The sequence below is a fragment of the Mirounga angustirostris genome, unplaced genomic scaffold (genome assembly GCF_029215605.1).
Source record: "Mirounga angustirostris isolate CCGP_5_RB_7025 unplaced genomic scaffold, mMirAng1.0.hap1 SCAF_10, whole genome shotgun sequence".
NCBI lineage: Eukaryota > Metazoa > Chordata > Mammalia > Carnivora > Phocidae > Mirounga > Mirounga angustirostris.
This window is the reverse complement of record NW_026991718.1, coordinates 21,753,832-21,769,122: the sequence shown is the minus strand read 5'-3', so window position 1 is coordinate 21,769,122 and position 15,291 is coordinate 21,753,832. Positions and strand designations below refer to the sequence as shown.

General features: G+C 41.1%; 1 protein-coding gene and 1 long non-coding RNA gene across 3 annotated transcripts in view; one reads left to right on the top strand and one right to left on the bottom strand.

The window, feature by feature from the left end:
* LOC135361721 (uncharacterized) overlaps positions 1–15,291 on the top strand; it is a 54,128-nt gene that overhangs the window by 7,279 nt on the left and 31,558 nt on the right. The gene's annotated exons all lie outside the window — the stretch shown is intronic.
* SPATA31H1 (SPATA31 subfamily H member 1) overlaps positions 1–15,291 on the bottom strand; it is a 34,550-nt gene that overhangs the window by 6,543 nt on the left and 12,716 nt on the right. Inside the window, 6 exon segments of the mRNA XM_064572005.1 lie at positions 17–6,802; positions 7,346–8,079; positions 9,154–10,977; positions 11,510–11,605; positions 11,811–11,865; positions 12,450–12,528. Coding sequence (XP_064428075.1) covers positions 17–6,802; positions 7,346–8,079; positions 9,154–10,977; positions 11,510–11,605; positions 11,811–11,865; positions 12,450–12,528 — 9,574 coding nt within the window.

The window sequence follows — 15,291 nt, the reverse complement described above, 5'->3', positions numbered from 1 at the left end:
TTCACATCTTGAAAACACAGCTTTGGTGCAAACACCACAGATCTCACACTGTGCTGCCTGAGGTGTGAGGGCAACTCCCCAGAATTCATACCTTGAGGATGTGGCCCTGGATTTAATGCCACAGATTTCATTTCTTTTAAACATGGCTCTAGTGCAAACATCTCACATTTCAAGTTCTGCAGCTCAGAGCCTGAAATCAGTTTCACATAATCTGCATCACAAAGCAATGGCTCTTTGTTCATCTTCACAAACTTTACATCTTCAAGCAGTGGCTCTGGTAAAAATAAGAGAGATTTCATACCATTTAACGGAGAGCCTAAAGTGAACACTGACTGCACAACCTGTTGCTGTGACCCACAGTGATTCTCCAAAAACTGGATTTCTGGAAACTTTGTCCCTGGAATTAACTCAGATTTTACACCTTGCAAATGTGGCCCAGGGTTGAACAGAATAGATTTTGTACCTTGATATTCTGATGTAGGGTTCAATTCAGAGGGTTTCATGCCTTGCATCTGTGGCCCTGGATTAAACTTTATAGAATTTATGCATTGAAGTTCTGACCCTAAATTCAAATCAGAAGAATTCACACCTTGCAGCTGTGGGCCACTGTTGAATTCCCGTGATGTTATATCTTGAAACTTTGTCCCTGGAGTCAATTCACATTTCACGTTTTGTAAATGTTGCACAGGGTTGAACATAACAGATTTTATACCTAGAACTTCTGACCCCAGATTCAAATCAAAAGATCCCATACCTTGACATTTAACCCCTGAGGTCAACTCAAAAGATTGTATACCTTGCAAAGGTGGCCCAAGTTCATACCCCATAGAATTTATGCATTGTAATTTGGGCTCTGGATTCAACTCAGAAGAATTTACACACTTAATCTGTGGCTCAGGGTTGCATTCCATAGGTGCTACACCAAGAAACTTTGACCCTGGAATCAATTCAGATTTCAAACCTTGCAAATGTGGTTCAGGGTTGAACACCATAGATGTCTCCCTTGGAATTTCTGTCCCTGAACTCAACTCAGAAGACTTCGTACCTTGTAGTTTTGATACTGAAGTTAATTCAGAAGGGTTTATACCTTGCAAGGGTGGCTCAGAGTTGCATCCAAATTTTGGTTTTGAAATAAACGCAGAAGAATTCATACCTTGTACAGGTGGTCCAAGGCAGAACACCTGGGATTTTATACCCTGAAGCTCTGACCCAGGATTCAACTCAGATTTTATACCTTTCAATTGTGGCCCAGTGCTGAATGCCCTAACATTTACACACTGAAGCTGTGGCCCTGGATTCAATTCAGAGGATTTCCCACCTTGTAATTTAGGCTGATGCTTGAATTCCAGAAATTGCTCATATGGAAGCTTCATGTCTGTGCACAACTCAGATTTTATCTCTTGTAACTGTGGCCCAGGATTGAACTCTAAAGATGGCATACCTTGAAGCCTTGATCCCTGGCATAACTCAGAAGATTTCACATCTTGTAACTGTTGCTCAGGATTGAATTCTCTAGATTTCACATCTTGAAGCTTTGTCTCTTTGCATAATTCTGAAGATTTTATATGTTGCAAATGTGGTCCAGGATTGTAGACCACAAATTTCACACCTTGAAGCTCTGGCCATGGTTTCAACTCAAAAGATTTCTCTTCTTGCCACTGCTTCCCAGCTTTGAACTCAGAAGATATCACACTGCAAATCTTTGATTCCAAGGCTAACTCAGAGGGTTTTGAAACCTGGAATTCTAGGTCATGGTTGACCTCCGTGGTTTTCATTATTTGAAGCTTTATGGACTCAGGAGATTTTGCACCTTGCAACTTTGCCCCAGGGTTGAATTTCATAGATTCCATATCTTGAAGGCATGCCCCTGGTGTCAACATAGGCAATTTCCTATTTTGTAACTGTGGGGCTGACTCAAACCCCAAAGATTTCATATCTTGGGCCTTTGCACCTAGAGTCAATTCAAGAGATTTCATATCTTGCCACATGGGTCTGGTAACGAACTCCACAGATTCTCCACTTTGAAGCTTTGTTTTTGGTGTTAATTCAGAAGATGTTACACCTTGTAACTGCGGAATAGGTTTTAACTCAACAGATTGCAAATCTTGAAGCCTATACTCTAGCATCAAATCAGATTTCTCACCTTGTCTCTGTGGTCCAGGGTTGAACTCCACAGATTTCATACCTTGAAGCTCCCTCTTCTGAGTTAAATCAGATTTCCCACCTTGTAGCTTTGGACCATGGTTGAACTCAGAGGATTTCACTTCTTGAAGCTTTGGCCCTGGGATCACTTCAGAAGATTTCATACCTTGAAAGTGTGATCTAGAACTGAACCCTGCAGGTTTTTTATCTTGAAGCTTTATACCCATAATCAACTCAGAACATTTCACATCTTGTAACTGTGGGCCTGATTTCACACCTGAAAACTTCCTCCCCGGGGTCAAATCAGAAGATTTCTCACCTTGTAACTTTGGACTAGATTTCAATTCCACAGATTTCACAACTTGAAGCTTTTCCCTTGCGATGACTTGAGAAGATTTCACATCCTGCAAGTGTGGTCCAGACTTGAAATTCATAGATTTTACATCTTCAAGTTTTATACCCATGATCAACCTAGAAGATTTCATATCTTGCAACTGTGGGCCTGACTTGAAATCCATGGATTTCACTTTTTGAAGTTTTGTCCCTAGTATCAATTCAGAAGATTTCACACCTCTCAGCTGTGGCCCAGGTTTGAACTTCACAGATTCCACATCTTGAAACTTTGTTTCTGAGATTAATTTAGAACATTTCACTCCTTGAAATTGTGGCTCAGGGTTGAACACCAATTTCATATTTTGAAGCTTTGATCCCAGGCTCAGGTCAGAAGATTTCACAACTTGCACCTGGGGACTGGGGCAGCTTTCTTTATGTTTTACATTTTGAAGGTTTGTCTTTGAGGTCCTTTTAGAAGAATTCACACCTTGTAACAATGGCCCAAGGTTGAAATCTGTACGTTTGGTACCTTGAATCTTTGTCCCTGCAGTCAGTTTAGAAAATGTTGTACCTTCCAACTGTGAACTTGTATTTAACTCAGTAAATGTCATATCTTGGGACTTTATCTCAGGTGACAACTTAGAAGTTTTTAGATCTTGCCACTGTGACCCAGAGTTGAAATTCTCAGATTTCATACCTTGAAGCTTTGTCTGAAGAGTCAACTCAGATGACTTCACGCTTTTCAAGTGTAGTGGGGAGTTCAACTCTATATTTGTATTGCTTTGTAATTGTGACCCTTGGCTTAATACCCCAGATTTCATGCCAGGAAGCTGTGGCTCTTCTGTAAGCACTAGAGACTTCACAACTTGAAGCTGTGCTCCTGGGGATGACTGTAAGAGTTTCATTTCTTGATGCTTTGGTTCTGCAGTCAATTTAGGAGATTTCCTATCATGCATGCAAAGTCTAGATTTCAATGGCATAGATTTCATATCACAGAGCTTTGACCCTGAAGTCAGGTCACATGATTTCACACTTCTAACCTGTAGACAAGGTTTCAAATCACAGTCTTGAGGCTGATGTTCCTGGAGTGATGCCAAAGGTCCTGTATCTTGGAGCTTTGGCCTTGGAGTCAACACAGATGACTTTCTATCTCTTAACTGTATCAAAGATTTCAACCCTACAGACTTGACACCTTGAGATTGTAACCCTATAGACTTCACACCTTGGAAATCAGGTCCTGGTATCCACTGAATACGTCTCATACTTTCCAGCTGTGGCTCTTTTTTTAACTCAATAGTTTTTACATCTTGAAGCTGTGGCTCTGAGGTTGATGCCAAAGCCTTCCCTTTTTGCAGCTGTGGTCCTGGGAGCACCTCGGGAGTTTTCACGTTCTGCAGCTGTGGTCCAAGGTTGAACTCTGTGTATGTTGTACCTTGAGTTTTTGGCCCTAGAGTCAATTCAGATGACTTCATATCTCTTAACTGTATCAAAGATTTCAACCCTATAGATTTAACACCTTGAAACTGTGACTCAAGATTTAACTCTACAGATTTCACAGCTTGGAACTTAGGTCCTGGTATCCACTGAATACATCTCATACTTTCAAGCAGTGGCTCTTGTTTTAACTCAGCGGTTTTTACATAAAGTTGTGGTTCTGAAGCTGACTCTGAGGGTTTTATTTGGTGCAACGGTGGCCCTGGGGTCAACTTAGGAGACTTTATGCTTTGCAACTGTGGTTCAACTGGTTCAAGTTTGAATTCTTTAGGTTTTAAACCTTGAATATTTGATTCTGAAGTCAATTCAAATGATTTCATACTTTCAAACTGTAACTCAAAATTGAGGTCTACTAATTTTTTACCTTTAAGTTTTAGCTCTGGAATTAACTCCAAAGACATTCCATCATCTGACTTAGCCCCTCTCTTCAATTGCTCTGAATTCACACATTGCTGCTTTGGTGAGATTACAGATATCGTGCCATCCTGTTCTGGTCCAGAAGTTAAATTTGCAAGTGCCATCCCTTGAAACTGTTGCCTTGGGGCTAAATCCACAGCTTTTACTCCTTGCAACTTTGGTCTTCTGGTCACTTTCACAGATTTTACTTCCTGGTTCTTTAGCCTTGGGGTCAACTTCACAGATTTTACATATTGCAGCTCTGAATCTGGAGTTTCCTCTACAGATTTTAAATTTTGATGCTTTAAACATGGGGTACTGTTGACAAATTTTGTATCTTGTGTTTGTGGCTCTAAAGTCAGTTCCTCAGGTTTCACACCTTGCAGTTCAGACCCTTGGAGCAATGGCCCTGGTGCAAAAGGCACAGATATCTCACCTTGCATCTTTGGCCCAAATTTCAATTCCACAGTTTCCACAGCTTTGGATTCTTGAATTCTTGCATGCAGAATCAAATCAGATTTTGCACCTTGAAGCTTGGTATCTTCAGTGTTTTTCACAGATTTGACATGTTCTATCCATGGTCCTGCAGTTATCTCCACAGATTTCTCACCCTCCAGCTGTGGACTGGGGGTTAGCAACATAGATTTCATACCTTTTAGACACTGTCCTGTAGTTAAGGCCACAGATTTCACATCTTTCAGCTCAGAGATCAACAACTCAGATTTTATACCTTGAAGTTTTGAGCCTGGGGTCAGCTCCATTGGTTTCACACCTCCCACCTGTGGCCCTTGGATCAATTCAGAAGATTTTATACCTTGAAACTGTGGTCTTCTAGTCAACTCAGAATAGTTTACACTTGGCAACTGTGACTCAGGAGTCAACTCCATAGATTTTGCATCTGGTTTCTGTGGCTGGGAGACAATTTTATAAGAAATGTTACCTTCCAGGTTTGACATTTGATCCATCACTAAATTTTTTACACCATGAAACAGTGTCTCTGGTAACATCTCAGGCTTGACCACTTGCTTTTGAGGTCCTGGGGACAACCCCATAGATCTTACTCCTTGCATCTTTGGCTTTGGGGTCAACTCAAAAAATTTCACATATTGGAGTTGTGGCCCTGAGTTTAAGTCTGAAGATTTCACACCTTGAGGTTGAGTTCCTGATGTCAGATCACAAAATTTGACATCTTGTAGCCATGGCCCTGGGTTAAGCCCCACCTGTTTTATATCTTGAAGCCCTGGAGACATCTTTGCTAATTTAGATTCTTGAAGCCCTAACTCTGGAGTCATCTCCACAGAATTCACACCTTGAAACACTGATCCTGGGGTTTGCTCCCCAAATTTGACACCTTGAAGCTTTGGCCCTGAAGTCAGTTCAGAAAATTTGACATCTTGCTGTCTTGGCCCTAGGTTCAGTTCCTGAGACTTCACACCTTGAAACTGTAGTTCTGAGGTCAATTTCATAGATTCCATGCTGTGAAACTGTGATCCTTCAATAGACAGAAGAGATTTCATATTTTCACTCAAGAGCCCTTGGCTTGATTGCAAAGATGATTCTGTTACAAATCCTAAGGACTGTATATCTTGAAGCTGTGTTCCCAGTATACATTGTACATGTTTGAAACCTTGATGCTTTGGTGCTGAGGTCAAATCAGAAAACCTGACATCTTGCAAGCATAGTCCTGAGTTTTGTTCCACAAATTTCATACCTTGAGTTTGTAGTTCTGGAGACAATTGTACAGACATAACACTTTGATGCTTCAGCCCTGGGATAAAATCTGACAATTTGATTTCTTGCATTGGGGAACCTGGGGTCAGTTCATCAGATTTCACACTATGATGTGGGGACCCTGAGATTAAATCTACAGGTTTTTCTCCTTGAAGAAGTGGCCCTGGAGATGACTCTGAAAATCTGACACTTTGCAAATGTGGCCCTGGGGTCAATTTCACACCCTGAAGCTGTGCCCCCTTAGTCAATTCCTCTGATATTATACTTTGTAATACTGGTTCTTGTACCAGCTTCTCAGATTCTACCATTCCAGTAGTAGCTGGTTGTTGGATTAAATTAACATATTCCACATCTTGTAATTGTGGCTGTGGATCCAGCTGCATAGACTTTACTCCCTGCAACTGTGGCTCTGGGGTCAACTCCAGAACATGTAATTTTGGTCCTGTGAGAAATTGTTTAGATCCTACCACTAACGGGGATGACTCAGGGGTTAACGTCACAGATTTCAAATTTTGCATTAGTGGCTCTGATTTCTCATATTGCATTCCTGGTCCTAAAGTCAATTCTGGAGATCCTTTTACTGAATATGGTGGTACTGGCATTGGCTCCTGGGTATTTTCAACTTGAAACGATGCCAACCCAAAAGGTTCTGTGTTTTCATATTCTGACCTTAGGGGTATCTCTGAAGGCTCAAAAACTTGAAGGCGTGGCTTTAGAGTCATTTCTGTAGATTCTATAACTTGACCTGTTGGTTTTTGTGTCAATGCCACTTGGAGCAAAGCCTCAGAAACCAGCCTCGGAGTTTCTGTGTCTTGATAGCCTGGCCCCGGAGACATCTCTGAAATTTTTTGAAAACATGGCCTAGGCATTATCCCAGTAGTTTCCACGATTTGCTGTGGGATTAATTTCACAGATTCCTCCTCTTGTGGCCAGGTCTCAGAAGCTAACTCTGCAGATGGTGTGTCTTGATGCCTTGGTCTAGAAGTTGGACCCACAGATTTCATTGCTTGTAAATGTGGTTCCATGGTTAGCTTCCTTGATTCAACATGTAACTGTGTTTCAGGAATTAACCTCCTAGATTCTTCCAGTGGTACAGTTAAATCCATAAATGTATTACCATGCATTAATGAGCCTAGAGTCAACACCTCAGGTTTTGTACTTTGGGGCTGTGGTTCCGAGGTCAATGGCACAGATTTCACACCTTGAAATTGTGGTTCTGAGTTCAACTTATAGTTCATAAATTCTGAATATGGTCCTAGATTCAGATGAACAAACTTCATACCTTGGGACTCTGGGTTCAACACTTCTGGGTTCATTCCTTGCATCTCTGATTCTGGTACCAACTCTGGAGATTCTTGTATTATGTGTTGAGACCCTCGAGTCTCTAAGGCTTTTACACCTTGGAGCATTGTCTCAAGAGCACCTTGGAATGGCACTGAGTTCACCTGCATAGATTCTGAAGTCTGACTCAATGGCCCTGGAGCACCTCTTAAAGATGATTTTTTCAACTCCATAGATTCTTTCCCGTGGTGACAAGTGTCAGAGGTCAACTCTGCTTCTGCTCCTTGACATCCTGGCTCTGTGATCATTTTTGAAGATTCTAAAGCTTGATGCAATGGGGTCAATCCTTCAGGTTCTGTGGCTTGATGATTTGGCATGAGGTCCAGCTCTACAGATTTTACTGCTTGAATGTGTGCCGCTGAGATCGGCTCCTCATATTTCATACCTTCTACCTGTGTTTTGGGAATCAACTTTCTACATTCTACCATTTGAGGAAATTTCACATCTTTAAGCAATAGTACTGGGGCTGTCTCCTTAGATCTTTCATCTTGTAACCATGGCTTTGGGGCCAACTCCACAGATTTCATATCTTCCTGTAGTGGTCTTATGGTCAACTCCACAGCTTTCATATCTGGAAACTCGGATGGTAGGGCCAAATGAACATATTCCAGACCTTGCAACTGTGAACTGGAGTTCAAATCTATCGATTTCCTTTTTTGCAACTGTGGTGCTGGGGCTAACTCAGCAGATTTTCCACTTTGTTGTTGTTTTCCTAGGGTTAAATGGATAGATTTCACACCTTGAAGCTGAGACCCTGGGGCTAACTGCACAGAATTCTCACTTTCCAGCTGTGGAATAGGGGCCAACTCATTAGATTTTACAATCTGCAGTTGAAGTTCTGGGACCAATTCTATAGGGTTCACAGTTGGGATCAGCTGTCCATATTTTACCATTTGTGGGACTGGACCTGGGGTTATGTCTATAGATTTTATATTTTGCAATCCTGGGGATAACTTCATAGAATCCACAGCCTTAAGTTGTGGCATTGGCTTCACCCCCAAATATTCTACACCTGGAAGCAGTGATGGAGTGGTCATTACTGCAGATTCTGTGACTTGATGCAGTGGCTCTTGGCTCATTCCCTTAGATGCTGTGCTTTGACCCAGTGACCTTGGGACTGTCCCTAAAGGTTCCATTATTTGATGTTGTGACTGTGTCGACTCAGTCAGATTTCTGATTACAGGGTCAGAGGCCAACTCCATAGTTTCTATAATTTGACGGCTTTGCCTTGGACTCATCTCTGAAGATTCTAAGATTTGATGCCACTGGGTCAACCTTGGAGATTCCATGACTTGATGAGGTAGCCCTGGGGTTAATTCCATAGTTTCTGTGCCTTGATGATATGGTTGTGGAGTCATCTCCACAGAGTCTACCACTTGAATCCATGACCCAGGAGTCAACTCCAGAGATTCCTTGACTTGAGATACTGGCCTTGCCATCAAATCCTGAGTTTCCACAACTTGTGATTGTGGTGCTGTGATCATTCCCATGGGTGACTCCAGTGCTACTGGAGTTACCTTTAAAGAATGTATGGATTGATGTGATGGCATTGGAATCATCCCTACTGATTCTGTAACTCTAAGTGGGGGCTTTGGAGGTAAACCCACAGATTCTACAACTCCAGGTGGACCAATAGTAGGAGGAGAGCTAGAAGAAGTCAAACCATCTGGCTGAGTTTCTCCTGGGGCCAAATTTGCAATTTTAGATTGTGAATCTCCAGATTCTGTAACATGTGGCTGTGCTGGTGGAATTATCCCCATGAAATCCATAGCTTGTAATAGTGCCACTGGAGTTACTTTTGTGTAATCCATAACTTGATGCAATGGACTGGAGATCATTTCCAATGATCTTGTGGTTTGACATACTGACCCTGAAGGAATCTTCAGTGGTTCTATGATTTGACTTTGTGGCTTTGAGGTTATGTCCACTGATTCACTAACTTCAGGCTGTGGTCCTACAGTGATTTCCACAGTTTCCACAAGTGCATGTTGTGCCTTTGGACTCATCTTTCCTGGTGGTATGACTTCATGGTCCAACAATGTGTTGATTTCCCCTGATTGCATGGCTTGAGATGATGTTCTTGGGGTTATTCCCACTGATTCTATGATATGTGCATGTGATTTATTAATCATCCCCATAGAATCCATGACTTGAAGCAATGCTACAGGAGTTACCTCCACATTATCTGTGACTTGACTCAGTGCTCTTGAGGTCATCTTTGATTTCATAACTTGATGCTGAGGACTTGGTGTTACCTCCACTGATTCAGTGACTTGATATGATGGTTTTGTGCCTACACTCACTTTTTTCATGGTTTCCATTGGTTTCCCAACTTTGTCTGGTGGCTGTGGGAACAAACCCACAGATTCTCTCACTTCTGAATGTGATTCTGGGATCATCCCCATTGAATCCATGACTTGAAGTAATGCCAAAGGAGTTACCTTTATGCTATCTGTAACTTGATATGGTAGCCTTGGGGTCAACTCCACATTAGTCACGTGGGTCTTACGCTGTTGTATTCTTTTTTCTGGAAGATCTATGACCCTCTGCTCTATATTAGGTTCCAGGACATGTTTTGGCTCCTTCTGCAGTAAAGTGGTTTCCTCTTGAATTATGTCAGCTCCTAAACTCTTGGGAGGTGGAGTGCCCAAAGATGTAACTAAGGGCCTGGTTTCAAGGATTTGGGGGCCATCTCCAGGTTGTGACTGCTTACCTGGGATAAGTGAGTGTGAAATTTTTGTTTCTGTTCTATTTAATCCAGATTCCACTCCAATATTCACATGGAGCTGAAATGATGGACAGTTTGGGGATTTATTGTTGAGACCTTGTTCAGTGCTTTGATGAATGGGAATAGATACCTGGATTTGAGGTTTCTCTGGTTCAGGAACTCCTCCTTGTGCCTCAATTAAATAATTCAGCATTGCCCATGATTCCCTCACAGGCAGAGGCACTATTTGTTCCCTCAAAGTATAAACCTTCCAGGCCATATGTCCCTCTAACTCCCACCTAGCCAAAGGAGAGAGCCGGATTGGAGCCCATCCCGAGAATCGTGGTCTTGCCTTGAAAACAAAATCTGGCCTATGATCCGATGTCAAATGCTTCTTGCTCTCTCTCCCATTCTTTGTTTTTTCTTGTTGGCAGAGATCTGGGGATTCGAACACAGAGTTGATAAAAGAGCTTTGGGATCTTAAGGGTGAATGAGCTGCCAAATTCTGAAAAAGTTTTGATTTCCCAAACTCTGAGAGCTGAAAAGGACGCAGGGATGTGCCTTGGTTCCTAAACACAGAAGACTGGTTTTTGGGTAAAAGAGGTAAACTATGGCTCCGGAGTTTCCCGGTTGTTCCTTCAGAAAAGACAGGAAGGTGTGACAGGCTGGAGTTGTTGCATGATGATCCAGAGGAGATGCTGTGGTCAGTAGAATGTTTTGCCTTCTTACAGCCACAACAGGGTAGAATAGGCTCCTGAGCCACAAGCACAGAGGAGGTGGAGGAAGAAATCATATCCTGTGGTTCAGGCAAACACAATTCCATAAGACTTGATCTAAGAAATAAAGAAAAGTTTCCATTTGCTTTGAGGCAGAAAAAGGTAGGAAAAGGGAAAGATACTGGCTATTTCAAATGTGAAATATTTTGGCCTGAGGGAGAACAACAACAACAAAAGAGGTTGCTTTCCCCAGTATCAATTACTTATGGATAGAATTCCTCTACCAGGAGGAAATGATCCTCTACCAATCAGAAATGATCCATAGACCAGTTGTTCTTAAACCTTTGGACCCAGAGTTTATCCCCACTGCCAAAACTAAGTAAATAACCAACCAACTAACAATCTCTCTTTTCCCTCTCTCTTTCCATCCCTCCTTCCCTCTCTACTACGTCCCTTCTCAGTCTCTTCCTCCTTCTCTCTTAAAAGTTCTACCACCTTTGGGGTGCCTGGCTGGCTCAGTTGGTAGAGCATGCAATTCTTGATCTCAGGGTTGTGAGTTCAAGCCACACATTGGGCGTAGCGTTTACTTAAAACAAAAACAAAAACTTCCACCACCTTCAACCTCCTCCCAGAAACTACCTTCCCTGACCTTGCACATTCCAGATGTTGGAAGATCTGTTGAAGACTTCTGTCCATTGACCAGAGTATATATTCCTGGGCCCATCCCACAGGGAGTCCTGAAAAGCTGGATACAACAGGGTGTGTCAATGTAATTGAAGTGATATTAAAGTACTAGTAAGGAAACCAATAAGAAGGGTGACTTAACTTAGAAATATAATCGTGAGGGAAGTAAAACAATACTAGGTACCTTTCTCCTAACCTTTACAGAGTTTATCAGTAGGTTTGGCTGGAGAGAGAAAGAATTGATAGTGAAGATCAACTTTACTCACTGTGTCAGATTAGCTTCAGGGCAAACCATCCTGAGATTTTCTTCCCACTGGGAAGCTGGGAGCAGAGGTAAAGAAGATTTTAGCATCCTAATTGTTGATACCACCTTGTTCCACCCCCTTATTTCACAAATAAGAAAAGGTAAAATCATGTGCAGGTTCATAAAGTTAATTAGTGGTAGAGCCCAGACTTAACCCAGGTCTCAAGTTTTTATACTTTGAACTATACTATGCTGCCTTCACCATGTAGTAGATTAAGCCATTGGAAAGAGCAGGAACAATCATGGTAGTAGGGAGTTGGAGTAGGGGAAACAAAAGTTTATAACACATATTTTTTCCTCCAAAGGAGTCTATCCAGTGCCCATAACAGGGAAAAAAGTATTGAAACTTCCTGCACTAAACGCTAATCTCACCAATTTTCTTTCCTGAAACTTTGAGTTTTGCACGAGAGGAAATTAGGAAAGAAAGCATGAGGAAAGGAAGCATAGGATGAATTGTAAATCTCTTTATATCTCTTTGGAAGTTGCTAGAAAGAATAAGCACCTTTCTTTCACTTACGTAATCTTTTTCAACCTCCCTCCCTCCACCTGTTACTAAAGTCTGGAGTCTTAAAGCAGACCCACAGTTGATTTGTCATTTAGCCTTGAACTGAAGAATAAAGGATAGGATCTTTCTGACCTGTGAATTTCTGGATCTTTTTCAATTTATGCTGCTTTGAAGTCTAGAGAGGCACAAAAAGAAAAAATAAAATCAGAAAATGTTCTAGGTTAGAAAATCAACAGCACATTTCCTCTTACAGACACAAATATTGGTACAGTTGGTGTCCATAACTACAGCAACAGCTGCCTCCCCATTCACTTATTCATAAATCATTTAATGAGCACCTATTAAGTCCTAGGCATTATATTGGGTGCTAGGACTACAAAGATAAATATGACCCCGGTATTCTGGAAATTCACATTAATAGGGAAAACAGATGTCTAAACAGCTAAGTTATAACATCGTGTGGTAAATGCTGAAACAGAAATATAAGTGTTGGAGAATAAAAGGACAATGATTAACTTCCTGGGAGAGAAGGGGAAAATTACTCAAGAAGTTGCCATTTGTCCTGGAGTTTGAAGAATCAGCAGAAAGTTTTTAGGTAAAGAAAGAGCATTCCAGGCAAGTGGGAATATCAGCAAGAAGATTATAAAGGCATGATTGTCAGGTGTACTTTTGCTAAGTAGTAAGAGATGAAGCTGAAAATATAAGTGGAAGCCAGATTTTGGTAGAATTTTTATTTTATCCTTTAGGTCAGAATTTCCCAATCAGTAGTTTGTAAACTCCTGGGGTTTTTTTTTTCAAGCATGTTCCAGGCCATTTTAAAGGCAGAAATGACATTTGTTACCATTTCAAATAAAATAATTTTTATTTCTCCCTTTTGAATCAGGACATCAGTCTCTGAGAGTGTATTATAAGAGCCTACACAATATTATTCATAGTATTGCCAAATGTTTTAGATAAACAATGTTGGATAAAAGTGTTAAAAGCAAGATTTCTCCCAAGAATGGTGGGTCCAACATAAGAAAGTAAAACAATGTGATATACCACATGAATAACATGAAAGAAAAAAAAACTGAACAATTATCTCAATTGATGGAGAAAAAGGATTGGCAAAATCCAATACCCATTCATGATTTAAAAAATAAAAATAAAAACACTCAACAAACTAGGGATAGAAGGGAACTTCCTCAATAGAGTAAAGGGTATTAATGAAAAACCCACAGCTAATATCATTCTCAATAGTGAAAGATTGAGAGCTTTCCTTTTAAGGTAGAACAGACAAGGATGCTCACTTTCACTATTTTCATTAACATTGTACTAGAAACTCCAACCAGAGAAATTAGGTAAGAAAAATAAAAGCCATCTAAATTGGAAAGGAAAATGTTAAACAATCTCTATCTCTATTCACAGATGACATAATCTTATTTACAGAAAATCCTAAAGAATACACACACACAAAACCCAATTAGAACTAATAAATGAATTTAGCAAAGTTACAGAATACAGTATCAACATACAAAAATCGGTTGTATTTTTTTTTAAGTAGGCTCCACACTGGGCCCAATGCAGGGCTTGATATCACAACCCTAAGATCAAGATAAAGATCAAGATCAAGACCTGAGCTGAGATCGAGTGGGATGCTTAACCAACTGCCCCTAAAGATTTCATTTTAAAATAATGTCCCCACCCAACGTGGGGCTTGAACTTACAACCCCAATATCAAGTTCTGCATCGGGCTCCTTGCTTGCTGGGGAGCCTGATTCTCCCTCTGCCTGCCTCTCTCTCTCTCTCTCTCTCCCTCTCTCTGACAAATAAATGAAAATATTTTAAAATATTTATCTTTTATTTATTTTTTTTAAAGATTTTATTTATTTATTTGTCAGAGAGCTAGAGAGAGAGCACAAGTAGGCAGAGAGGCAGGCAGAGGGAGAGGGAGAAGCAGACTCTCCGCTGAGCAGGGAGCCCAGTGCAGGGCTCTATCCCAGGACCCTGGGATCATGACCTGAGCCGAAGGCAGGTGCCTAACCGATTGAGCCACCCAGGTGCCCCAGAAAAAAATACTTAAGAAAAATAGCATCAATAGACTTTAAACAAGATAGATCAGCCTCCATCATGTAAGCAGGCATCATCCAATCAGTTGCTGGCCTTAGAGCAGAGTGAGGTTTTCTGAAAAGGAAAGAATTCTGCCTCAAAATTGAAACACGTTGAATCACTATGTTGTACATCTGAAACTAATGTAACATTGTGTGTCAACTATACTTCAATTAAAAAATAATACTTAATTTAATTTATTTTTAAAAAGATGAACATAGAGGGCGCCTGGGTGGCTCAGTCGTTAAGCGTCTGCCTTCGGCTCAGGTCATGATCCCAGGGTCCTGGGATCGAGTCCCATATCGGGCTTCTTGCTCGGCACGGAGCCTGCTTCTCCCTCTCCCACTCTCCCTGCTTGTGTTCCTGCTCTCGCTATCCCTCTCTCTGTCAAATAAAAAAAAAAATCTTTAAAAAGATGAACATAGAAACCCTGCCTAAGTTTCCAGTCTGCCTCAAGAATTTTGGATTTGTCAGCCCCCACAAGTATATTAATATCAGCCAATTTTTCAACAACTCTCTTTCTCTAGCTCTCTTGTTTGTGTGTGTGTGTGTCTGTGTGGTGTGTGTGTCTATATGTGTGTGTGTGTCCATGTGGTGTTATAATAAAGAACATATCTGGTGTTCGTCCCAGATTCCTGACACAGAGCTTCAAAAACCCTTGGAATTTCCTGAGTGATAGGAATGCCTTAGTTATGCTAATGAGGTAGAGAAGAAACGTTACTTCTCCCTTTCTTTACTTTAGTATGCTGAATTAACCTTGATTCCAAAATCTGATAAAGACATTATTAGAAAGGAAAATTATAGCTCAGTCTCTTTCATGAACACACATGCAAAATTCCTAAACTTAATA